Source organism: Rattus norvegicus, chromosome 16 (assembly GCF_036323735.1).
Source record: "Rattus norvegicus strain BN/NHsdMcwi chromosome 16, GRCr8, whole genome shotgun sequence".
In the NCBI taxonomy this organism is placed as follows: domain Eukaryota; kingdom Metazoa; phylum Chordata; class Mammalia; order Rodentia; family Muridae; genus Rattus; species Rattus norvegicus.
In genome coordinates, this window is record NC_086034.1 from 25860135 (window position 1) to 25886788 (window position 26654).

Genomic DNA, 26654 nt, shown 5'->3' on the forward strand with positions numbered 1-26654 from the left:
ATCACCCTTTTCCGTTACTGCTTCAAAGTCTAGCGCATTGGACACATTTTTAAAATCAGTATTTTGTCCTGTTCTGAAGATGTAGTTCTGATGCAGCTTGACACTTTTTATTTTCACTGCAATGGATATATTTTCACTGGAGTTTGACTTCAGAAGTCAACTAGTGATGTCTTTAGAAATAACGCATCCTTCCCTTCAGGATCGCTAAAAGACTCATTTGTCTTTGGTATTCTGTGGTAGGCATCTCTGTGATACGGTGGGGTGGGCGTTGTTCCATGCTTCAGTTTACTTGTTCTGAGCCTTTACTACTCTCTGTTGACATCTTTCATCAGCTGTCTTTCCTTCCTATGTTACCTTGGATCTGTTTTTTTTTTTTTTTCATTGAAATCCAATTGGCTCTATTGATTTTCAACATCCTGTGCTGTCCAGCCTGTGCTAGACATTTCCCCACCTGTGCTATTTAGTTTAGTTTAGTTTAGAATATTTCTACAATTCAACTTAAATCTCCCAGATTATCCATCCAGCTGTTTTACACCTAGTCTGTTAAGAAACATATTCATCATGTCTCAAATGTCAATGAATTTACATGATTTTGTTTTAAATCTTGCAGCTATTTAAAATATTTGCTTAATTTTGAAAACTTTACTTTGAATGGTTTTATACTCCATATTCATTTAAAAAATTATAAGTTTACTTCTGTAGACAAATTCAAACCAGTATTTCTGCTATAGAAATCAATTTGGAGGTTTCTATGGGAAAAAAATTCCTAAAACTAGACCTACTGTGTGACTCAGACATACCACTCTGTAATGTATAGCAAAAGGAGTCTAAGTGGGCACACCACAGAGGTACTTGAGTATCCATGCTTGTTGCTGCACTATACATGATAAATGATGGATGGACCAAGCCTAGATGTCCATTAATAGATGAGTTGAAAACGAAGCTATGTATGACGTGATGCGTATATGTAGAGTAGAATATTATGCAGCTTTCTCAAGAAGAATGGAGTCATGCCATTTATAGGAAATGAGAGAAATTATAGATCATTATATTAAAGTAAGCGAGGCTTACTTTACTGTACTTTATTGACAAATATTATTTGTTTTCTCTCATATGTGGAAAATACATGATGTGAAAGTTGAAAGTGTCTGTGAAAGAGGAAGAAGACATAAGGGGGAACGAGAGAGGGTAATAGCGTACATTCGACGAAAAGCAGAGGGAAGAAGGTCACTGTCGGGGGAGGTTGATGGGGTTAGGGACAGAACTGCAGGAGGCAAACAAGGGCAAAGCACTGTGATATATGGATATGAAAATGCCACAATTAGATTTTTTATACTAACCAAAAGATTAGTTTTTGACTCAATATCCAAACTTGTAGCTGATATGAGATTTTTTTTCTCCATGTGATTTCTACTATATCTTGCGTCTGTGTACTCTGAGTCTTTGTAAGAACAAACTGGGTTCCTGGAATATTTGTGGGCTTTTGTGAACTCTAGATTGATGTAGAGTCTTCTGTGGAGAATTGATGTTTGCTACAGCTTGAGGCATTAACATCTTCGGGACACTTTAAAGCAGATTTTTAGGGGCTGGAAATGTAGCATAGTATAGAGTGCTTACCTAACATGCCAGAGACTGGATTTGACATCCTTCCCCCAAGACCAACAAACAGCCAAGCAAACAATATTTAAAAAATTATAATGAGCAAGGTAACCCAGAGCCAGAAACTCAAAGGCCACATGCTTTGCCTGATACGTGGCTCTTGACTTTAGATCTGTGTGTTAAGCTTGGAGAACCAATAGAATCCAGGAAGCCAAAGAAGAGCCATGGGAGGAAGAAAGGGTTTCTGGGAGGGCATTGTCAATCACAGAGTATGAAGGGAAAGGAGAGATCAAGTGGGAGGTTTAAGTGGGGATAGGAATGGAAGGGTAGGGCAGAAGAAGGGGGTAGGAAGGAGAGGATAAACAAGTTTTGTTTTGAGGTTGTCTGGCCACATAGTGACTTGCTGAGAATTGTACTGGAAGTCTCATCTGACAGTTAAATTTTGATTACAGATTTTTAAGATGTCTTCCCCAACCCAGAACTTCTTCCCAAGTTTCAAAATAGTCAAAATGTCTTGAGCCTCTGGGGAACAGCTGTACCACTAATTTGTGTTATACAAATTTGAGAAATGCACCTTCCCATTTATAATAACCTCCTGGTACTGGTTAGAAGCTTCTCATGACTACACTAGAAGCTCAGATGACTGTGCAGTGAACAGATCTTGGCAGCTGCAGGGTGGATAACAATTTATCCTCACACGATTTAGATATAACTCCTTTCACTGTCCTCCGAGTCCTGCCAAACCTTCAAAGTTCAGCTCAAATAGTCTATCTTTTGAGTACGATGATACACTTTTTGACTGAGTCCAATGTGGTACTCCCCGAGTCAGCACGGTCCACGAGTTTATTACTGTTTTGTTAGTTACCCTTTCTTTATTTGCTCTCAAGTCTTAGAACTGCACACTTAATTTATATTTCTGTACTCCATTACCTCACGGAGATAGTTGGCATGTTTTTTGACGGATAGTCAAATGGAAGGATTTCATTGAATGCTAGTATGTGAATGGGCTGAGCGAAAAATGAAAAGAGAACAGCAGTCAGGATGGTATATGAATGAAGTCTCTTTATGAATGAAGGTTCTTTACGTCTGCAGGGTACAGTTCAGGATGGCCGTCAGAGCCAGCTGTAGCTGCCCCTCATCATGTTGGACTATGGCGGGCCTGAGAAGAGAGCTGTTAGTGCCTGCAGAGGAAATGGTTTGCCAGCAATGTCTGTCCTCTCCTGATACAGCCAGGGATGGGTGCTGGAGAGGAAACTCTGACTCATTCCCTGAAAATGCTTCTACAAATCATTAAAAGATGAAGCTGTACTGTTCCAGAAATATTATTGCCCCCAAATCATTTGATTCTTAGTATATTTTATTTAATTTGTTAACTGAATAGATGTCATAATTTTTAGCCCTTTCCAACTTCTCAAACTCAGGCGACTTTTTATTTTATTTTTCCAAAGGAACTACAGAAATAATAATAATAATAATAATAGTAATAATAATAGTAGTAATAATAATAATAAAAACCCTCTGCCTTGGGACTGGAGAGATGGCCCAGCAGTTAAGACTAGCCTGCTTTTGCCAAGGATCTGAGTTCAGTTACCAGCACCCACATCAGGCTGCTCACAATAGCCTGTAACTCCAGATCAAGGGTCTGATGTCCTTGGCCTCCACAAACATTTGCCCTCATGGGTACATACTGACACACAGACAAAGATATGCATATGATTAAAAATAAACTAAATTAAAAATTCTCTACCATGCAAACATTTTGTCACATTTGAAGGTTATAGAAAATTCACTTTTCACTTTACATTTTACATTTATGAGTGTTTTGCCTGCTTGTGCACTACTTGACTGCCTGATGCCTGTCAAGGCCAGAAGAGGCATCGTATTATCTGAAACTGGAGTTATATATGGTGGGGAACCATCATGTAGATAGTGTGTCTGTGAATTGAACCGGTGTCCTTTGAGAGGACAACCAGTGTTCTTAACTGCTGAATCATCATCTTTCCAGCCTCTGTACATGGTACCTTTAAAAATAAATTATGTGATTTAAATATTTGAAGATTGTTCAAATTTTCCATTTTAAAGTTAGAGAAACTGAGGCAAAGTAACTCATTCTGGTTACTGAAACTTGCATGGGTATGGCCATTGTGATGAGAATTAGATATATGTGGTAGAATGTTTTCTCTCTTTCCAGTGAACCTCACATTGACCCTTATGAATTTACAGTCTAAACTGGTCCCATTTTGAACCTTGGACATTTAGTATATTTAATTGCTTTTCCCTTCTGTTTTCGGTTTAAAGCTTATTACTGTATTAACAGAACATGTCCTTGTAAGAAAGTGATGAACGTGTCCAGGGTTTTGTTATTCATTTTTATTTGGGGAAACAGCTGTAAAGCATTATGTCCAGTGACTGTTGTTGACTTAGTGACTCAGGTTTGGGTCAGAGTGTGGGGCTTCTCACACCCTCCCAAAGCCGCCAGGAGGAGTGCAATTGGAGACTGCTAAACAAGGCAGGTTTTTGTGAGAGGGCATAGCAGGAATTTCAGAACTTGCTGCTCAGAGGGAGAGCTTATATCCCTGTAGGAGGAGACTGGGCCTCATCTATGTGAACCATTTAGACTGGTTTCTCACAAGGAAGCAAAATTCCCCTAGAGAGGAAGCATGAGGAATCATGGGTGCATGCCAGGCAGTCACAAATACAGTCATTATGATGGTTCTTCTTGGTTGTCAGTTTGACTACATCTGGATTAACTAAAACCCAAGCAGCTCAGTATACCTGTGAGGGATTTTACTTTTTCTTTACTAAATCGCTTGAAGCGAGAAGACCCACTTTTAATCTGGATCTTTTGCGGTGGGAATGTACACGTTTAATCCAGATCATTTGAAGTGGGAAGACTCACTTTTAATCTGGGCCACACCACTGCTGGCAGTCTATATAAAGGACAGGGGAGAAGGAAGCTGGCTCTTTTTTGCCCTGCTTTCTCTCTATCTTACTGGTGGGGCTCTGGACTCAGAGCCCACTTCTTGGGGATTCTGAGGTATGTACTGAAGACCAGCTAAGGCATCCAGCAGCCTTGTGAACTGAACAATTAGTGGATTCTTGGACCGTCCACTGGTAGATAGTGATTGTTAGAGTAGCTGGACCTCAGTCTGTAAGCTAGTCTAATAAGTCTCTCTCTGTCTCTTTCTGTCTCTGTCTCTCTTACACACACACACACACACACACACACACACACACACACAAACACACACACACACACACACACACACACACACACACACACACACACAGGGCTTCCGCTGCTTCGACGTGAACTTCCTCATCGTGGAGTGCGCAGTTAGCAACCTCACACATTCAGTGCAGCCCGTCTCCCTGTGGAGTGCACCAGATTTTCACTGAAGGCCACCAGCGGACAGGGACATCCAGTCTGACCCTGTCCTCGGCTTCTGGCATTCTACTGTTTCTAGTGCATTATTTATTCTTGTCAGATGAATTTTAAGTTAAAAATAGTAAGTACTTCTAAACTGCTCACTTATACATGAAATGATAGACTAATTCCTAGTCCTTCTTAACCATTCATGGAATCAGAACCCTCCAGAATCTTTTGCAAACTGTGTTGAGTTATTGTCCCCATGGGAAAGCGAAGAACTCACAGGCGACTGTTCCCCCTGTTTCTCAATGCTTCTGGGAGAAAGCACAGCTCTTTATTTCCGTTCCTGGTTTGATAGTGTGTTTGACAGAGTTTTATGTGCTAGTTAAATAGTTAAATAGTATTTAACTATTAAGCTAGTTCTTCAGCTTGATCTCTCAGATGAGAGTCGTATTTAATTAGGCATATTGTCTAGCATGTTGCGGTTCAAACTGTGTCCTAGTCATCGTTGGTGGCATTGTCACTAGGGAGCGTCTTAGAAGTGCAGTCCCGGTGCCCCGTGCAGCTGAGCAGTGTCTTTGGTGATGGCCCACCTTAAGCCTTTGCCAGCACCACGGTGCTCCGGGCCTTGTGATTTCAAACAGCACATGAGCATCACAGCTCTATGGCTCCCTTCCGTGCGCTTTATATCGCCTAATGAGCAAGCTTCTGTGTTTTGGGATAAATATTTCATATCACAAAAATACACTATATCTCTCTGTTACTGTTGGTAATAGATCACAGTTGAGAGATACGGTAATAGGCTTTGATTCTTTTTTACTACCTGGAATGCATTTATTTTTTTTCCTTTATTAGAAATAAAGTCAAAAGCTTCTAGTCTTCCGGTCAGTCTGTATTGAATAAACAAACTCAACCCTCACAGCAATAGCCATAATGCATAGCGTGTGTATGCATGTGTATAATATGTGTGTATATATGTATAAACATTTATGTGCACATACATGTGTATTATATGGGTATATATATGCATGTATATATACTTCTTATGCTTCTGTGGATTCTGTATACAGTGGATTGTGTTTTCCATTTTCTAGTCCCTGAAAAACAGAGGGCTTAGTTATATGAGTAAATACAGAAATAAAACTATATTTCTTTAAAAATGCATAATTCATGCAGAGCACATTTGCACTGTCCTTCATAACATTTTATGCAAGCAAGGAATGAGAAATGAGTGTATTATTTATTTGGGGGCAGCTTATACTTGTGACAGATTTCCAAAGATTTAGGTAAAAGTAAGACTTCCCCCTCTACCTTCTATCCATACTGTTCTGCCTCCTCTCTTTCATGGTGGCCTTCCTTTCTGTCTTCCTCTCTTGCACTTCTTCCCATGCTAAGGATCTACATCAGGATCTCCTGCAAGTCAGGCAATCACCAAGCTGCATCCCAGTCCTGCACTAGAAAGTTCTATGTAGTCAGTCCTGAGATGCTGGGCTCTGAGACTAGGCAAGAATTTCACCCCAGCCAGTGGCCTTGTAGAGAAGCTACCAGACCTCACTGTGCCTCTGTTTTGTCACTGGAAAAATAGGAATATTAGAGATGCCAAGAAGAACAAATTGGACAATTCCTGTGATGTGCTGAGCGTCAATTATGGACTTGCAACACTTATGAAATACTAACTTCCTCCCTTATATAGGATGTTTCCTTACCTACTCATCATTTTCTTACACAACACTAAGTTGTATGTGTTTAAATAGATGGCTTTTGGAAACGCAGCAAAATGAGATTTCTCACCTGAGCTCATGGGATTGCTGGTCTTATGGATCGAGCTGACTCATTTTTCTTTTTTGGTTACCTACTATTCAGCTTTTTGGATGGATTTATCTATTTTTATGTATAAAATTTTTATATCTTTGTTTAATTTATCTAATTATACTTTATATATATTTATCTAATTTATATAATCACATATCCAGCTTCCAACTGATGGTCAGTCGGGCTGCTTCCACTCTTATTACCATATCATGAGACCCTGGAAAAAGGTGTGAGCCCTTCCAGTGTAGATCCTGACGGGAAGTTTGTAGGCAGGAAGTCAAATAAATGTTCACAGCACAGGTTCTAGTTTTGACGAATGTTTATGAGTTGCTCTCCACAAGGCAAGGAACTCGGTCTACAGAGTGTGAAAATGCTCATTTCCAAAGGTCATACTGCAACTTTAATTTTCAAAAATTCAGTTTTTTCAGGCCTAATAATAACGATTTGGAAATTTGATCAAGGTTTCTAGGTTCCCTGGAATAGCTAGTGGGTAGAGGGAGGGCAATGGTGCTTCCTCCTTAAGTGTTAGAAGGGACAACAGACTTCTATGGTGATTCCTATGAAATACACATACATTGTCCTTATGGGCACTGGCTGCCAGGGATTCCTGAGCTATGGAAATAGAGCAAAGAGTTTGGGAAGAGAACATTAGCAACAGTGCTTTTCGTTTAGTTTGCATCAGAGCCTGGCCTCTCTATGCCCCTTGAACTTGCCTTGGCTGAGCAGAGCTGTTTGTTGGACCAGTTTCTGAGAGAGCCTTTCTCATTCATCCACACAAATGTCCCATTGTACAGTTCTCCTTGCTTCCCAAAATGACCATATAGCTTTTGTTTGGAGGTAGGTGGACAATTTTCTCTCTTTTCAGATATACAAAAAACAAAACAAAACAAAACAAAAAACCTCTCAAATAACTAAAAAAAAAAAAAAAGATATAATGTTGATTTCGGCATCCAGTATCTTAGAGTATATGACCTTCGTTAGTGCTTTTGGGTAGTCTAAAATAGTTTTAACCCCTTCTTACATATTTTACAGTTTATAGCAAATTCACTATGTTTTACAGAGTTCATGGTGCACTGCCTGCCCCCTGACACATAACTCTGGTCTCTGGAAGGAATTAGGATTTGTAATGAAATCGACAGTTTCAGTCCACTTGGCAAGTGCTCACAGGCTGTATTTGCATATGCAAACAAGCTGAGGAATTGAAAAATGAAAAACCCAAAATTAGTATTCTACGAGGAACTAAACACTTGGACGCTTTGGGTCACTCACATTATTACAGAAATACTCGTTGGCTTTCCGCTGTGTTGATCATGATACACTGTCAAGGGTGAAAGGAGCTGGGTGGCTGAACCATCTGCACCTAGTAGGGACTGATGCTTCAGAACACCCGGCCTATGAGGCTGAGCCTGGCTGCCTTGGACCTGCGAGGTGCGTAGTGGGGGTATCGTTAGCCCAGATGGACTTTTATTTAATGGGCCAGTGGACAGAGTCCACAGATGCTTGGGGTGAGCTCTAAGTGTCTCCCTCTACCTATCATTTTATGGATCAAAGGGAACATTTTGTGTATTCTCATAGTAACTGAGCAACAAACAGTATATGCCAACATTATGGTCATTTATTCTTTAGAAATTCGACACTGCCTCCACAGGTAATGGTAACGTATATCTTTTCTCCTTTCTCGAGAATCTGCTTAAAACAATGCATGCTGCTGCGTATTTAATAGCTGTCGTGTAGCTCTTGCTGGGCGATAGGTCTCAGGTCAATTAACTAGGAATAGTCACATGCATCCGGAAGGCAGACAGTTACCACTCGAATATCTTTTACAGATAAAATAATGTTAGAGACTTTAAGTGGTGTGTAAGAGACAACCGAAACCCACACCCGTGTCTTTTTCACTTCCAGCCAGTCCCTCTACTAATCTAAGTCACCACCACACCTGTTACATACTATTTTCCTGAAATATGAACTCACTATTACTCCAAGTTCAACTACCCTTAATGCTAATTATGATCAATTTTAATGTTGTTATTGATTCTCAGCAGCTCTATAAATTGTCTTTATTACTTCTTTGCAGACAGAGGGCTAACTCACCGACAAGTGATCAGAACTGGCCACTGGCTTTCCAGAGATTATTGTCCCACTCGGGGTCTTTTATTAGCATCTGGTGATGGCTATAGCTTAGCATGCCTGCTTCTTCCCTCAAGGCCATTGCCTAATTCTTTCAACACTGTGATGAACACCATGGGGCTCTTGAGTATTACACACACTTATCGTGTATTTCTAGCAGGTTTCTCTTATCTTGTTACTGAGTAATATAGATTTTTGTCTTCATTAATTCTTCCCAGCACTGCCAATTTTCTTCTCTCTTTGCCTTCGACATCTCTTTTAAAGCCACGTTCAATAAGCTTACTCTGGATTTGCTGAGTTCTCAGTGAATTTATTTTCTTTTTACTTAGAAGTTTTATTGCATTTTCTCTGACATGCTCCCCCACCATCTATGGTTGCTCTGACAGGAAAGGTTTTGTTCTTCCCATTCTTTCATCCCCAGATCTGTGCAGAGTCAGGGCTTGACACATGGCAGACACAATCCAGACATTCACGTCCTGGGAGCTGTCCCTAGGCACCATCCACATCATCACTCAGGTTGCTGACACATCATTTCTTTTCTAACTCTTCCAACCTCCCTTTAGCATCAAGCGAGGCCTTTCTGCATGCTTTCCCTTGAGCCAGAAAAGGGAAAACGAAACCCATAGCCTCAGAAACTCCGATGACTAGTCATGCTTCGTATAGTTTAGCAAGCTTTCTTTTACTGTTCATGAGATTAGTTTCCTTGACTTTAAGAGGGCAGCAGCAGATTAAAGAAACAATTCCCCCAAGCCCGACATGGTGAGCCAATGAGTTCATTCAGGCTGCTTGTAGGAGCTTGGACCTCTGTTTCCTTACAAGAGGACAGGTGGCTTAAAGGTACCAGCATCACTGAAAAGCTCACTCCAGCATGGGCAACAACACACAAAGCTGTGCCCCTGGAGTCTTTGGTGCAGCTTATAGGATACCTCCTTACTAAGAGTCTCCTCTCCTGTAGCAAGAATGTATTGCTGATATAGCGGTAGGAAGGGCATTTGTGGGTTTCATGAGCCTTCTCCATCTCCCCACTTACTCTAGAAGGTCATGTACAATCCATAGGAAACCACTGCAGGACAGAAGCCAATAGCTTTCGTTGTAATGGTTGGAACCAGGTAATCTATTGTCTCACTCTGCCTCAAGATTAGCTCTTTCTGTGTTTGATAGCTGAGAAGGAGATGGGTACCATGGGAGGCTAAGGATCTCACACAGCTTGAAAGCAGATGTGCTGGGCAGGTTCCACTCCGTCTCTGTGACAGTCTAGTCTATGCCAAAGCTATTTGGCATTTAAGGATATTTTATCCCTTCGGTCATCTCCAATTGAACCATCTTCTTCATGTCTTGGAGGGTTTCTGAGTTATTCCCTGCAGTTGTTTCTTAATACTCTTGCACCATGCTCCCTAGAGTTATTTATATCTCCTGGTTGATTTGTTAATAATCTCAGTACATTGTTTCCTTTGTTCAATGTATTAGAACCAAGTGACTGGCAAGCCTTGTTCTCCAACTTCCTGCCCTAATGAGGCCAGGCCTCCATTAATTATAGTGTTTTGCTCTAACAGTCTAATAATGTCCAAATCAAGCTTATCGATCAGGTTCCTTTTAATGAATCTGGCTTTTCTGCTTACAGAACATTTATTGGGTCCTGTCATTTGTGAACAGACTGGATATTTATTCTCAGACCTGTATTGGCATTATGCTGTTGTCTATGCCAGCATATTTTTAAGACCTGGCTGGCTCATGTTGGGATTGGATTGTGAAGAACTTAGGGTGCGTCTCCATTTTACAAGATACTGTAATGTGTGTATTGCATGTACTTATGTGTGTTCATGTGTGTATATGAGCCTGCGGAGGTCAGAGGTTGATGGGTGGATGGGTGTCTTCCTCAGTTGCTCTTTTTGTTATATTTTGAGACAGTATGTCTAATTAAACCTGTAACTCACCAGTTGGCTAGGCTTGGCTGACCAGAAGGTCCTAGGATCCTTCAGTCCCTGCTTTTCCAGAAGTGGGATTATACGTGTGAGCTTCCCTGCCTGGCTTTTATATTAAACACAGGTCCTCATGTTTGCACAGACAATGCCTTAGCAAGTAAGCTATCTCTATAGTTCTCTAATAATGATTTTATATCTGCAATATGAAGCCTTATATTCCAGAGGTTATTATCAGTTGTGTTTAGAATGAGTATTGTCTTAGTGAGCATCAACATTTTCCCCTCTAATTTCTTTTTATGAGTGGTTAAGGGTTGTCTTTCAGGCTTTTTTGTTTCTAAGAAATCAGGTAGTGGCAAGGGTGCAAAACACAGAAAAACGTTTAAATAATAAGATATTAGTTACCTATAATCTATCTTTTACGGAAATTACAGTGATGATCAACATTGACCATTTTGGTACATTAGAAAAAAATCCTGTATGTGAATATAAACACACACACACACACACACACACACACACACACACACGTGCACACACACACACGTTTCCTGTAAAGGAAAGATAACTTAGTAGGTAAAAGGCACTTCGTAAGCCTGATTGACGCTTGGTGACCTGAGTTTGATCCCTGGTACCTACAGTGGGAGAGAAATGACAAATTGCCCTTTAATCACTACACACACACATGGCATGTGTGCATCTACACTCAAACTCACTATACAGATACAACTACTAACCTCAACAGTAACATAAAACAAGTTTAAAAAAAAACAACTTTGCTAGGCATAATTTATACAGTGATGTGGGATATTGTGACACAGACTTGTCATAACTGCTTAGCCCTTCCATCCCTCAGGCTCATACATTCTACTCCAGCTGTATGGATCATGGCCCAATTATATCTTAGTGCACCTATGTCTTTGTATGCATTCCTGGTTATTTTACTTAGATTTATTCCTTTAAAATTATACTTGTTATTGTATGTGCATAGTGTGTGTGTATGTGTGTGTGTGTGTGTGTGTGTGTGTATTTATGGTATGTGGTGTGTAGGTCTAAGAACAACTTTGTTGGGTTAATTTTTTCTACTCTTGTGTGGGTTTTAGACATCAAATTCAGGTTATTGAGTGTGTACCCACTGAGCCATCTCTCTAGACCCTAGATTGAAATTTTCTTTGAAGGAAAATTGCTAGATCAAAATTCAAGGCCACCAGTAGCATGCTTGATATTATTTACAGGAGGGACTAAGTTCATTTCTGTTCCATTCATAGGTGATTTGGACCCTGGAGGTAGCTCTGATAGGCAATGAGGACTCACACATCTAATTTGATCAGCAAAACCTGATGATGCAGTTTTAATTTGTAAACTCAAAAAAGTATTTCTTACTGTCTCAAAACAGGAATTGGTGGTATCTAAGTTGTTAATTTTATTTAACAGTTAAAATTACTATATAATGCATAAGAATGTTAACTGTATTAACATTATAGGTAATATATAATTGTAAATTTATGATGTAAAATATCCATCATTATAATTTCTTATTACATATTTCTGCGGTGCTGAAGATTGAACCCAGGACTCTGGACATGCTATCCAAGCATTCTAACTCTGAGCTACAGTGCTAGCCTCATAATTTATTAATTGAATTTACTAATTTTATTTTCAAGTATTTATGTGCACTGTGTGTGTGTATGTGTGAATACTACAATTTTAGAATGTTGTTCCCTATAAAGGGGGGTTTTAAAATTATATTTAATTATGTTTTCTTTCAGCTTCTCTAATATAATTTTTAAACTTTATGACTCATAATTTATTTAGCATATATTTTATTCTAAATATTTAAAAACACCAAACTTAGTTTTTGTCCTACAAATAATCAATTGGCCTAGCAATTCTTGTTCATTGAGCCATTCTGTACCCCTTCCCTAAACACATTTTCAATTTTTTTCATGGGCTAATTTCTTATATATTATGATCTGTTTTCTGTTTTATACCATTCTGCATTATTGATCTGATTTGGGTTTATTCCCTCTCTCTCTCTCTCTCTCTCTCTCTCTCTCTCTCTCTCTTTCTCTCTCTCCCTCTCTCTCTCTCTCATACACACACACATACACACACACACACACACACACACGTGTGCACGTATTCATGTGTGCACGCGCGCTCGCGTGTGAGTGTGTGTGTGTGTGTGTGTGTGTGAATGTTGCTCCTCAATTTCCATTGACCTTGTTTTTTGAGACATGGTCTCTCACAGACCTGGAGCTCACTGAGGCTTGCTGACCAGTAAGTCCTGGGAATTTGCCTTTTCCCTTAGTGTACATGTCTGCCACTATGCCTGGTTTTGTTGTCTCTGACTATGTTCAAGTATATGTGCATGTGTGTATACATAAATGTGGGCATGTTTACATGTGGAGGACATCAGATTCCTCAGAACTGACGATACACAGGGGTTTGCAAGATTCCTGGCTTATTGCATTGTTTCCAGGATCCAAACTCTGGTTCTCTCTGTGAACTGCTGAGCTATCCATAGATCCTGCCTTGACATTTTTTTCATTAATTTACTTATTTATTCACCTCACATCCTAGTCGCAGCCTCTTCCCTCATTTCCTTCCAGTCTCATCCTCACAGATCTCTCCCCCAGTACCCCTTCCTCCTAAGAGAAGGGTACCAGCCCACCCTTGGAGAGCCAGTCAGAGCAGGACTAAGCACATCCTCTCCCTCTGAGGCCGGGCTAGTTGACCTAGAGGAAGGAGATCCAATAGCATGACCCACAGGATCAAGCCGCCCATCTGCTGCAAATGTATAGGGGGCCAGGTCTGGCCCCTGCATGCTCTTTGGTTGGTGGTTCAGTCTCTGTGAGCCCCCACGAGCCCAGGTTAGTTGACTCTATAGGTCTTCTTTTGGTGTCCTTGATCCATCCATCTTGCCCAATGTTATCTGTCACTCTTTCACACAACTCCCCGATGTTTGTCTGTGGGTCTTTCCATCTGTTTCCATCTGCTGCTGGATGAAGCCTCTCAGGTGAAAGCTGCTAGGTTTCTGTGTGCCGTCACAGCAGAGTATCATTGATAGGGTCAGGGATTGGCTCTCTTGCATGGGAGGGGTCTCAGGTTGGGCCAGTCATTGGCTGTCCGTTCCTTCAATCCGCTCCATTTTTATCTCTGCATGTTTTGTGGGTGGGTTTCTGTCCCCCTCCCTCCACTGGAAGTCCCATCTGGCTAGAGGAGGTGGTCACTTCAGTCTAATTCCCTGTTTGTAGAAGTCTGAGCTAGGGTCACTCTCATAGACTCCTGGGAGCCTCCCTCATCCCTGTTCTCCAGCTAGTCCTAGAGATCCTTAGTGTATTCTTAGGCCCAAACTTTGGTCCTCGTGCTTTGGTTAAAAACATTTTAATAAGTAAGCCATCCCCCAGTCCAGTTATACTCTTAATTATTATGTTATATGCTTATATAGGGGGTGGTTATTTTCCCTTCTAACTCCCACACCAAATCTATGTCAACCTTAAACATCATCTTTATTTTTTTTTTATTTTTTTATTTTTTTGTTGTTGTCAAGGTCTCGTTTATTGGGATGAACGTTACAGCTTTTAAGGCTTTCAGGTAGGGGGAGTGACCTTTGTGAAATATGAAGGAGGGGGAGATGAGGGTATAGGCAGTGATAGCTGGAGGCAAAGAAGTCAGGCGATGATCAGGTGGTGGAGACACTGGGTGTTGACTCAGGAGATAACTGGTATCTGCTCGAGCTGAGGCATCCCTTGAATGTTATCTTCCTGTGCCGTAAATTCATGGGAGAGGCTTTGTCCAACAATCTTAAGACTTATGGCAGTCATCTTAGGGGTGAGTCTCTGTGGCCAAACAGCCCAGAGTCACTTTGAACCATGCAGTCAAAAAGCGGCTAGGCCCAAATCCAATATGGCTCCGTGCAGGTGTGAAATGTCTGTGGTGTCATTCCACAGTGAGGGGCTGTCAAAAGTTTGCTGTATTGAGGTTGACAAGCCCAGGCCCAGGTTACATTTTAAGCTTTTTCGACTGTGAAGTTCCTGTTGCAACCAGACTTTGGTGTTCTTGTTTGAAAGTAGCAAACAAGCCTTCCGAGGTTTAGACAGGCCTGGGTTGTGCCACGAAAGCCTTATAGCCAAGGATGGCTTTGTACTCAGATTCTATGTCCAGCTCTTGGGTGCTGCATTTACTGGGATGGGTCACTTTCCTCCACACTGGACACTGAATGTCGTGAACTGGCACACAGTGGGCCACAGATTGGTCAGGACATTGACTTACTGGGCTTGCTTCTGAGTCACTGTGGAATCCTGGACAAGTCCTTTGGAGTCCTGTTCATTTTGTCTCCACTGTCTTCCGGTCCAAAAGCTTCAGCTGATTTTCTATTCTTCTTGTTTTTTACAGTACTACTGTGTTGCATGTGGGTGGAGCCCCAGGCCTTGTGTATGGTTGGCAGATGCTGCCCACGGTCCCTGCCCCCATCCTATGTCAGACAGTGTTCAGATCTGCTGCAGGAAGGGATTGGTCAACAGGCTTCACACAACTCAAGGACTGAAGGACTGGACCAGGCTGTCTGTCCTGGGGTGCCTGGGGACATTGCTTCTCCACACCCTGCCAGGACCCATGGTAGAATGGTCCTGAGGCTTGGCTGAAGGTGTTTGCTTGATACCATCTTCATTTCTTGGTCTATGATGCCATGGTGGGCATCACTGATGCTCAGCTGTCACTGTCCTCACTGTCCCCATACGCACAGAGCTGGCTCAGGGAGGAGGCACCAGGTGTCTGGGGTGCAGGGTTGGCCACCTTCCTGCTCTCGGGGGCACCAGTGGTGGGCACCCGGACCTGCTCTGAACCCCGGTTGGCTTCCGTCTTTGCCTTCTTTGGTATAACCAAGCCTGCCAACTGGGCTTTCCTGCACAGGCCCTCTGCCTTCCTCTTGGTCTTTGGTACCTCATCAAGGATGGCTGTGGGGTTGGGTCTTGCAGCTGCCTGTGGTCGGGAAGGTGGAGCCTCATCCTCTGAGTCAGAGTCATCCAGAAGCCTTCGATAACGAGCCTCCTCCAGCAAGGCCACTGTCTCACGCTCGTCTTCCTCTTCCTGCTGCTGTTGCCACTGCTCCTGAGATAGGCGGTGTTGCAGCAGCATGGCCTCAAAGTCCACGTGGGCCTGCCGCTGGTTCAGGTCTTTTAGCTCTTGTAGGTTCTCTAGCACTTCCATCTCCAGCTTAGAGTCCTTTGTACAGTTCTCTAGGACCTTCATGGGGTTGTTCAGCTCCTCGTCCTCACGCTCCTTCTGCATGCGCTTTTCCTCCTGCTCCAGAAGCTTCTCAGCCTGGAAGTTGCGCGTGGCCCCATGCTCCATGGTGTAGTCTGTGTTCTCTGGGTCTGTCTTGAAGGTGATCTCGGCCAAGCAGCGTGTGCACTTGATATAGAAACGGAAGATTGGCAAACCCAGGTATGCCTCATTCTGGACTGTTTCCTTTCGTGCATTGAACTTCTTCCCCTTGTAGATGTATTCTCCACATGTCTTACACCTCATGTTGAATGGGGCCATCAGCCGCACCACGTACTGCCGGTCCTTGGGTAGCTTGAGTTTCGGGATCTTCGATGGGTCAAAGTCAGGTGGGTAGTATTTGTTTAAAACTTTCCGTTCCGACATCTTCGCTTCCAACAACGATCAGCAGCAGCAGCTGTGAATGGAAGTCCAAGGATCTAGCAATGGCTTCCTCCCAGGAGGCAGGCAGGCAACAAGAGACAGACTCTTTGCTCCTTACAGTGTCCTTATGTAGGTCTCCAGCAGGAGGTGTGTCCCAGATTAAAGGTGTGTACCGGATTAAAGGTCCGTCCCAGATTAAAGGTGTGTACCACCTCCCATGGCTCTGGGACTTGCTTTGTCCCAGTTGACCTTTGATTCAGAGATCTCTTTGCCTTAAGTTCCTGGGATTCATAGCCACTTTGCCTGCAGATCTCCATACCAAGATCCAGGCCAGAAACTTGTATCTCCCAGCCTCAAGATCAGGATCAAAGGTGAGCCTTCCAGTTCTGGATTTTAGTTCATTCCAGATATAATCAAGTTAACAATCAGGAATAGCCACTACAAGATCTTATCCAATAAGGTGCAACAATTCAGTCTGTAGTCCAACTCCCCAACAACGATCAGCAGCAGCAGTTGTGAATGGAAGTCCAAGGATCTAGCAATGGCTTCCTCCCAGGAGGCAGGCAGGCAACAAGAGACAGAAACATCATCTTTATATGGATCAGAATAATTTGTCAAGTTCTTTATCCCTATTACCCCCTACCTCCTTTGTCAAAGACAAAATAAAAATAAAAACGAAGCACAAACATCTCTGGGATTCTTGTTACAGTTGAGTAAAACCAACCTATTGACTTAGGTTTGAACTCTATTTTACTGCCTGTCTACCAAGGTATAGTCCTTTTTAACAGAAGGCGCTTGGTTTTCTCTGTTTTAGTAATTTTGTCTGGTTGCATGGCCAGTGTGCTTGGCTCAGCCAGGGCTGTGGCAGAGGCAGCCTTTGGGATAAATGCTGCCAGCAAATGGCCCTCATACAAAGAACAGCTTTTACACTCTTAAAGGGCCGCACAACACACCAGAGGAGAATGTGCAATAGAGCCTTATAAAGCACACAGTGCCCGAAATAATTTATTCTCTGGTCTTTTTCTTTTCTTGGGCACCCTGGGGTTTAAGACAGGGTGTCACAATACACCCCAGGCTGGCTTTGAACTTGCCATCCTCCTCTCTCATTGTCTTGAATGCTGGGATTACAGGTTTATGCTACTATGGCAGATATTCCTCAGGTCCTTTCCAGAAAAAGTTTGTTCAAAGCACAGGTTCCTCAGAGCAGAGTCATAGGTTCATCGTGCATTTGAAGGTCAAAATGGACTATAGTCATCTTGCCATCACTTCCGTTCATTTTTCTATCTCTTTAGCACCTTGTCTAGGGAGGTGATTGCTGCTTGTTTAATGCATGTCAGGCCAAGTTTGAATAATGTTGTTGAGTAAAGGCCTGTATGTTTTGTTTCTTCCTGACTATTTGTCTCAATATTTTAAATTATCTTTTGAAATACAATTCACTAATTTTTCCCTTTTGAAGGGACCTGTTGACCACTGTAAAAATTCTCATTTTTGGCACCTTCTCCATGCAGCTGCCCTGCTGTTAGTCAGCAACTGTGCAGAGGGGAGGACTTTTGACATGGAGGGCTCTCAACGTAGCCTCCCCCGGGTCTGCCTGCTGCATCCAGTCTGGAGCAGAGTTGTGTCATAGATAACTTCTTACCCGCACCGAGGCATTTTTAAAACTTGATGTGGTCTGGTATATTATCCAATTAATACCTTAATTAATATAATTATTATATATTAAATTATATATTAATACAATTAATATAATCCAATTATCATTAGATGAATCCCAGACTTCCAGGAACAGGTGTGTGTGTGTGTGTGTGTGTGTGTGTGTGTGTGTGTGTGTGTGTGTGGTGGTGGTGGTGGTGGTGGTGGAGGAGGAGGAGAAGGAGGAAGAGTTTAAGGAGGAATAGACAATGGTGCCACTGTGGGTGGCCTAAAAGATGCTGAAGACTTCCAAGAGCTTGTTGGAAGAGAGAGTCAAGATAAGCATTAGAAGAAACGAAGAAGGGTTTTCAGGTAGCCATTACCAATCACAGGGGCAGGCACTATACCTTTAAGAACCCCTCAGGAGGGGAGATATAAGATTTTGTTGTACACTGAGCTTTAAATCTCATAGGTTGTATCTAAGGTCTAACCAGTTTCGTGAGGGTTTCTCTGCTGGTCTTGGAGACCGTGGTTGCCCACGCTTTGCACCAGCTGTTTGGGTAACATGGAAGGAAAATAGTCAAAACTGATATCTGAACCCCCAAGTTTACATTCTGAAATATTGAAATCATTTTCTAGACATTTCACAGTTTCTTTCTTTCTAGTTTTTAAGTGTAGAATTATTTGGGATGGATATAAGACTTGCAGAGTCTGGCCAGTAGAACTGACAGCCTGCAAGTCCTGTAAAGACTTGAAACTTCTAAAGCAAAGATACTGGAATTGAATTAGACTCAAAGGTGAGAGATCAAGAACTGGGAGATCTGGTGGTGCCTCCTTGTTCAGTTCTGTTGGAATCTGCTTAAAATTAATGGAGATTTAATGATGCAGTTGGGGACAGATTTTGAGTTCATTTTCCAGATGTAATCATTTCACCCACTGAATGGAAAGCGGCTGTCTCCAGAAATTGAACTATCACATCGAGAATGTGTCTGGCTGCAATTTGATAGTCAGTCACTAACATTCTAGTCACCAAATTCTGAAGAGTTTTTAGGGAGTTTCTTATTTAGAAAAAAGTTAGTTTCAGGAATGCAGGAGGAAAATGATCATTTAAAACTGGGAGATTTCACACATGTGGGATCATGTACCTTAGATTCCTTTCTTTTTTTCTTTCAGATAAATGTAACCTTTTCTTTTTGCTAAGGAAATTCTATTTTTTAAACACAAGTAGTACCAAGTAGCACATTAATATAAAACTTTCCACACATAATTAATGCATATAAGTATATATATTTCATAAAGTTGGCTAGTTATATAAGTATTTCCCTACTCTGTTATTCCTCAGCCAGCATGAACCATAGGCTCTGAGGCAAGGTGTTGATGATAAGTTGCCGACAGCATGCTAAAATGCCATTGGCAGACGTGAGCATCCTTGTGCATCTTTGTTCTTTAACCCCAGTGCACTGAGTACCGGATTTTCTCGTGAGCAGGAAGGTTGTCCAGTGAGTCCTATGAACAGAACAGAGGACTGGCTAGCTTCTGATGGGTACTACGATAACTCACCTCCTCACTACATGGTATTTAATTCTGCTCCAAGTCACTAGAACATAGTCCCATCTATTAAAAGTTGTGCCTGGACTTTTCCAGATAGTGTGTCTCAACCTTTTGAAAAGCATCTCCTGGATCTTGGTGCCATAGGCATTGCTATAGCATCTGTTTTATCAACAGCTCATCAACTCTTCAGGCTGTGGCCTGCCCATGGTAGAAGCTCAGGCCATGTTTGTTGAGAGAACTAATGGCCAGTAAATTGGCCCCTTGAGATTATGACCTAGTTCCCACATTTGAGCATTGCATAATGATAATAAGGGGTAAACATTTATGAGTTGGTGGCTGCCCATGAACTTTGTCTATCTTCTATAATGACTTCTTTTTTTCATCGAAAGACTTGAATTACATTGGTCAGGATATGCCAGGATAAGCTGTAGTCTCTGCCTCACAGTCACTATGTCTGTACTCAATGGATTAGACAAGGTGATTGGAAGCTGCTTCAATCTCACTGTGATTCTGTTTCCTAATCCATGGCAAGATCAGAGAGAGGACAGAGCATCATATGTAGACTTTTCATTTTCTAGACATAGTAGTAGCACTCCAAGTACTAGTTCCCATTCCAGTGGTCAGATCCAAACAGAAGGTACATCCACCAGCATGGGATACGAGGATGTGTTTTTCTCTGAAACTGGAAAGAAGAGGAAAACTAAAATCTAATGTGCAACAATGATGCCAGCTCTGGCAAGTTTTACAATAACATTTATTTCATAGATGATAAAAGTGAGGCTTGGGCTGGGAAGATGACTCAGCTAATAAGGCAACTGCTGCACAAAGGTGAGGATCTGGGTTGATTATAAGTGATGGTTTACATTCGGGCACCAAGTACCTAGGTAAGAAACTGGTGTGGTATGTATCGAATGTTTTTAACCCTAATGATTGGGAGGTAGAGACAGGCAAACTCATAAGGCTTACTAGCCAGCCAGCATAATAATAAATGAGAAACCTTGTCTCAATAAATAAGGTGGACGGCAACCGAAGAAAATATTGAACATTGATTGGCTTTTGGTATCTACATGTACACACACACACACACACACACACACACACACACACACACACACACACACACAGAGTCCAGGGAGCATATGCTACTTATTCAATGTTAGACTACACACTAAGGCAAAGTAAGGTCTGGGTTTTCAAATTCCATGATCTTAATAATCCATGGAGTACTCCTTTTCTTAATGAAATTATGTTTTTCCTAGAACAGCCTGACTTTAGTGAGAATGACAATAATATCAGTATCAGGCTTGGGCTTGTTTTATAAGACCAAGTTCTATCTCCCACTCACTGGCCCAGGTATTGAAGCTACTTTCTCTGAAATGATTTTCCTGTAGGAATAATGGCTATTATGGTGATGTGAAAGCAATGTATTTGCTGGTACCTTGAGAGATGTCAAGTATGTATAGACATGATGGTATCCGTATCAATTGACATCTGTTTTCTGAACTGGCCTTGTACAGGTTTTCAAAGCTTCCCTATCCATGATACCTACAAGAAGGGTTCTTCTCATGTGAAAATTAGACCTGTAAAATTATTTTGGCTTATTCATTTATTTTTCCCCTTGCAAATTCTATGCCATATGAATTGCAACAGGAACTTGAACTTGCTCTTAATTAGGCAGCAGTGTGAAATTCATATTAACTTAGTTAGCTTTCTTCGTTCATTTTCCTTTGGATTATTCTTGAAATTATATTTTATTTGAAAGATAGATTTATTTTATGTGTATGGGTGTTTTACCTGCCTGCATGCATGTGTATATGTGCACAATGCCTACATGGTGCCTACAGAGGTTAGAAAAAGGCAATAGGTACCCTAGAACTGGAGCTACAGGAGGTTGTGAATGCCATGCAGGTACTGGCAGAGAACCCAAAGTGCTCTTAACCATTGAGCCTTCTCTCCAGGTCCATTAAAATCACATTTTAAAAGGTCACTCTTGACAGTAAGGATTCCAGGGAGTATTCTCTTTGATGCATGTGGATATGTCACTGCAAACCCAGGAAATGCTTCATATTTTGCCCTTTGTTTTTGTTGGTCCAACAGTTATGTATTGCCTATGGCTTAATGAGTAAAGCAGCCCTTTCCTGGAGAAGGAAAGGAAAGGGAAAAAAAAAGCTTGTCAGTTTTGTTGTTAGCAGCCTTAGCTTTCTGTCTGCCAAAGGACTGCGAGGCTCTAGTTCTCATTCTCTGTCTACTGATCTGAGATGCTCTCAAGCCTCACAACTTAGGAGCAATTCTTTCCTACTGCTGGCACAGCAGTTAGGGAACCGAGACTCTAGGGTGTTTTGTGCAGAACAGCTTTCACAGTGCTTCAGACGTGATGTCATAGGTTTAACAGCCCTTTGACCTTTGTTCCTGGCATAGGTTTCTGTGTAATGAATTAATGGGATCAGAAGGGAAAATGTTTATGTGGCCCTTTGTGAATAAAAAGCTGCCATTAATAATTTTTTTTAAAGGCAGCAAACTTTTCTCAGACTCTGCCTTTTGGGCACGCCTATGCCCCATTGCGTCAATATAGGCCTTATTAACCACGGGCAAGCATGCCACACCTTCCTCCTGCTCTCCCATTTGGACATAAAGCCTATTCCTGATGATTTTTCTATAGTTGGTCTTCCTGAAAATGAGGTTTTAAGCCAGACATTTCCATTACTGGATAGCGTGTCTCTTTATTCTTTTAGCGAGGCCAGTAAAACATTTACATTTGCTCGTATTCATTTTTTCTCTCTAGAGTCCTAAAGAGTCAGACGGGGCTCATTAGGGAATGGACTTCCATGGCAGACACCCTTCTTTATTGCTAAACCATAAAAGATGGAGAGAAAATGGGGGGCATTTGTAGTATTAAAAGCTTTCGTTAAATTATAAGTGGTGGTTTTGACTGACCTTGGAAATTACCTACATCCTTCTAGTGCTTTCATGCCTGCCTGTGGTCTACAGACATGTTAGTAGTCTGTTGGATTTTCAAAATATTTCCCCAGAGGCCAGGTGGGACTGCTTTGTAATGTGATTGATGGATTCACCTGTACCTTCTGGCTTGCAGAAGTAGCTTGTCAGTAACACTTCTTTTCTGCCTTTTCACTTACATAACCACTCCTTGCACTGGTTTCCTCACACTATTTAAGTTCCAGTGTTTTTGCACATTTGGACTTCTGTGGTAACTACAGCCCGAGTACTCCTTTCCGCCTCACTGTTTTTTCCTCTACTGTTTCTGTTCCTCTCACTAATGATTTGCTTTGTGATAAGATAGCTTTTTGTATGCTATTAAAAACCATAACCAATTAGGATAATGAGCCAGCAGAAATTAAAAATATTACAGGACAGGAAACAAAAGGGTGGATTGGAGGTGTGGTTGAATGTAGAGACAAGTTAAGCAGTATTAGTGGGGAGAGACAACTCAGAGAGGGTCCTCTCCTCTTCTGCCCTTCAGATGGTCTTACCTGCTTCCATTTATTCTCAGCCCTTGGGAGTTCTGAATTCACTTTGGGCCAAAGTTGGTCCAAAGGTCTGTTTCTTAGCTGAAACCTGAAGGATGATTGGATGCCCTCACATGCAGAGACAGAGAGGGGGCCATAGGTGGTTCAGCACACACTAAAACGGGGTAGCCAGCACTGAATCCTAATGTGATGATTTTTGATTCCCAGGAACTATCTGCATAGACTGGCAGCCAAGGTTTTCCTGTATCTTCTCCTCCAGCTTCCTCCTAGAACCTAATAGAAGCTAGGGAGCCCTACCCTCTGCCACTTCCTGTGGCCCAATCTAGCTTCTGCCTCCTGTTTTAAACTGATAACCTGGAGGGGAGTTGCATGAGCATCTTCTGGGTAATTAGCTAATATCTGCAACAGGCACCTGGTTTCTGGCATATTATATAACAATAACAGTATAACGACTTCCAGTCTGTCCATATTGTCCCAAACGACTGAATGTCATCCTTCTTTATGGCCAAGTAGCTTTCCATTGTGTATACAAATCCTACCTGTATATCCATTCACCATTAGTGGCTACTTAGGGTGATTTTACCTCCTAATATAAATGGTGATGTAATAGACATGAGAACGGGATCTCTATGAGAGTCATTGGTTCAGGTACATGCTCAATTTTGATTGGCTTGCCTGTTATATCTCTGCTGTCACTCCTGTACTTAGGCTCAGGGATCACTGTGGAAGGAGTAGAAAGATCATAGGAGACAGAATCAGGGAGTTTGCTTTGAGATTGTGTCTCCTCGTAATGTCAGAAACTACAGCCATGAAGTCTATCAACATGGCAGCATAAAGCTGAGCCAAGCAAGGATTACAAGGATTACACCTGTAGGCATGCTAATGTGGGCAGGGAGAAAGGTCATGATGTCTTAATCATACACAAAGAACTGCAGGCAACTGAGGAATGCTAGGAGCGGAAGAAATAGCCATCCCCAGGGAAGAACATGTCAATTGGTTATCCAACACCCAAAGGTCAGCTCTGAAAACTCATACGTACAAAGACCATAATACAGACTGAACAGGCTGTGTTTTTATATTGGACCTTGTGAGTGAGTGAGTGTGTGTGTGTGTGTTTAAGAAAAATTAAAGAAAAAAGAGGCCATGAATGTGAAAGACAAGAGGGAACATGGAGTACATGGAGGGCTTAGAGGGAGAAAATGGTAGAATAAATGATGCAATCAATTATAGTATAATCTCAACAAATAAAATAAATATTTAAAAATTGTACACAGTGTACACATAAATCAAAACATCGTGTTGTACCCTTAAATATGTAGTTATTACGGGTCATTGACAAAGCAATAAAGACAAAAATTGCAAGCAAATTGATAAGGTTAATTTAGCATTAACTCTTACACAATGGGTATAGTTCTTCAGTTGTTATCATTTCTGTCAGATACATATGACCCTTGGAAGTTAGCCCTGCCCCCCGACAGTGATATTCTGATTCTGAGTTGCCCGTCCTCTTATTTATTTTACCTTTTAAGAACCAAGATTCGGCTCTACCATCAGATCGGCCCTGAAGGGTAGCTTCTAGCTAGATTAGCTGCTTTAGACTTAGTGTGTATGGGAATATTACTAACAGTGTCCATAGGCGTATTTTCCCTTCTATGCATGCAGCCACATAAGCTGTTTTGCTAACATAAAGTTTTAAATGTTTTTATTTTAAATACCAGCCTGTGGGGGAATAATCAAGACCTAACAGAAGGGAAAATGAGGCTTATGACATTATCGTGCAAAAAAAGGAACATTATCATAAACTAGAAAGGAAATTCATAAAATAAGAGTCCTCTCAACTGCATATGGTAAATAAAAGAGAACAATTACTGCTATTAGTAAAATACTAAAATTGCTAACTTCAAATGGATAGAAGAAAAAAAAATTTTCCCAGAAAGGGGGTGGTTTTGTTTCTCTATTGACCTGAAAAGGAGTCCGTAGGGAAGAATATTCCCCTTGATGCTAAGAAAGTAGATGGTATATAAGTCATTGCTCTTCTAAACAAATAGTACACTGGGAATGCTATCTCCAGGATTCCCATTAGCTAATGACAGCATGGGCACAAAGCATTTCATAATCAAGGAAGAATCACAGAAAACTGAATAGAGTGACCCTGGTTACATATTCAATAGAGAATTCTAGAACAATTCTGCCAAGATCTCAAGGCGAGGGTGCCTCTATTGGCTGTGTGGATATAACAAGTAAACTTTAGATGCTGTGACTGTGGCTTTTGGGAAAGGAAACAAGTGTATAAGACCTGCAAACCATGGAGCTGGGGGATGACTGAGTAGGGAAAATTCTTGGCTTATAAGCATTTGGAACCAAGATCAATTAGCAGAACCGAGGAGGAAAGTCATGTGGGCAGCAGGTAGCTGTAATCACAGTGTTGGGAAGTCAGCGACAACTCTGGGGTTGGATGGATGACTAGTGTACCTGAATTGGTGAGCTCCAGAACAAGGAGACATGGTATCTTGAAAGACAAGGTGAGAAATGAGTGAGTAAGACATTCATTGTTGACCTTTGGCCTTCTTGTGCACATGTACACACGTGCATAGATATGCACACACACTCATTGGGTCATGTGGGACCTGTCAGTACTTTTCAGACAGAAGAAAATAGAACTTAAGAAGGAAGAAAGAAATTTTAAGAAACTTAAAAAGAACTTAAAAAGCCCTTTTCTTTGAAATATCAAGAGGGTAGGATGGCTTCAGAGACTCTTGAAGCTGTATGGGTAGGAAGTTTGTCTAACTCATGACACGAGAGATCAGAGGAGGTCACAGGGAAGCTGGATAGGGAAGCAACCTGGATCCATCCTCACTCCCATCCCCACTCCATACTCCAGCAAGCAAACCGCATGTTGTGGAGCATGTCAGATAATCTCCTCAGATGGGCGCCCTCATTTCCCTAGGGCAGCAGGCAAGGAGAGCTTGCCATCAGAGCTGGTAGCAGTAGTAACATCTGAGATGTTACAGGAGAAAATAGACACTAGGGAAGCTGGGCAGAGAAGTATCCTGGGGCTAGCCTGACCTTGGCTATTGTCTTACACTGGCATTTATGACTTTGGGGTTCCAGCAGGTGCTTAGCCATACCCCTTGGTCTTTCCTAGCAGTATGGACTCTGCAGAGGACAGAACCTTTTCCTCCTGTTTCCAATTGTCTGTCAGCCAGCCACAGGAGAAATCACATTGCCGTGAAATTAGAAGTAAACTGATTTTATTTATTATTGAAGACAAAAATGCATCGGCACTTTTGCATTACTCGAATGCAATCATGTAAACATTGCTGTAACTTGAAACATTTAGCTTTCAGAGAGTAAAGTCCTTATGTAGATGGTGACTGATAGGCCTGCCATTAAATTGCATATGTAAATCCACTCATTTACATACGATGGCTGTCCTAGTCAACCCAAACAAAATGCTATAGTTGGGTGACTTAAACCGTGAATATTCATTTCTTCATAGCTTCAAAGGCT

The 26654-nt window shown here is 41.6% G+C and overlaps 2 protein-coding genes across 7 annotated transcripts in view; one reads left to right on the top strand and one right to left on the bottom strand.

Annotated features, from left to right (window-relative positions):
- The window catches only part of Csgalnact1 (chondroitin sulfate N-acetylgalactosaminyltransferase 1), a 335361-nt gene that overhangs the window by 98189 nt on the left and 210518 nt on the right, over positions 1 to 26654 (top strand). The window contains exon 1 of one of the 6 annotated variants that reach the window (XM_006253028.5): positions 5046 to 8209. The exons of the other annotated variants lie outside the window; for them this stretch is intronic. The gene's annotated coding sequence lies outside the window, so the exon portion shown is untranslated. Of the gene's footprint in view, positions 1 to 5045; positions 8210 to 26654 lie in introns of those variants that run through there. 6 annotated transcript variants of the gene reach the window in all.
- LOC134482366 (splicing factor YJU2-like) lies at positions 14349 to 16483 on the bottom strand. Its single transcript, XM_063275854.1, has one exon. It carries the CDS (start codon positions 16477 to 16479, stop codon positions 15538 to 15540), a length of 942 nt encoding a protein of 313 aa, XP_063131924.1. The 5' UTR covers positions 16480 to 16483; the 3' UTR covers positions 14349 to 15537.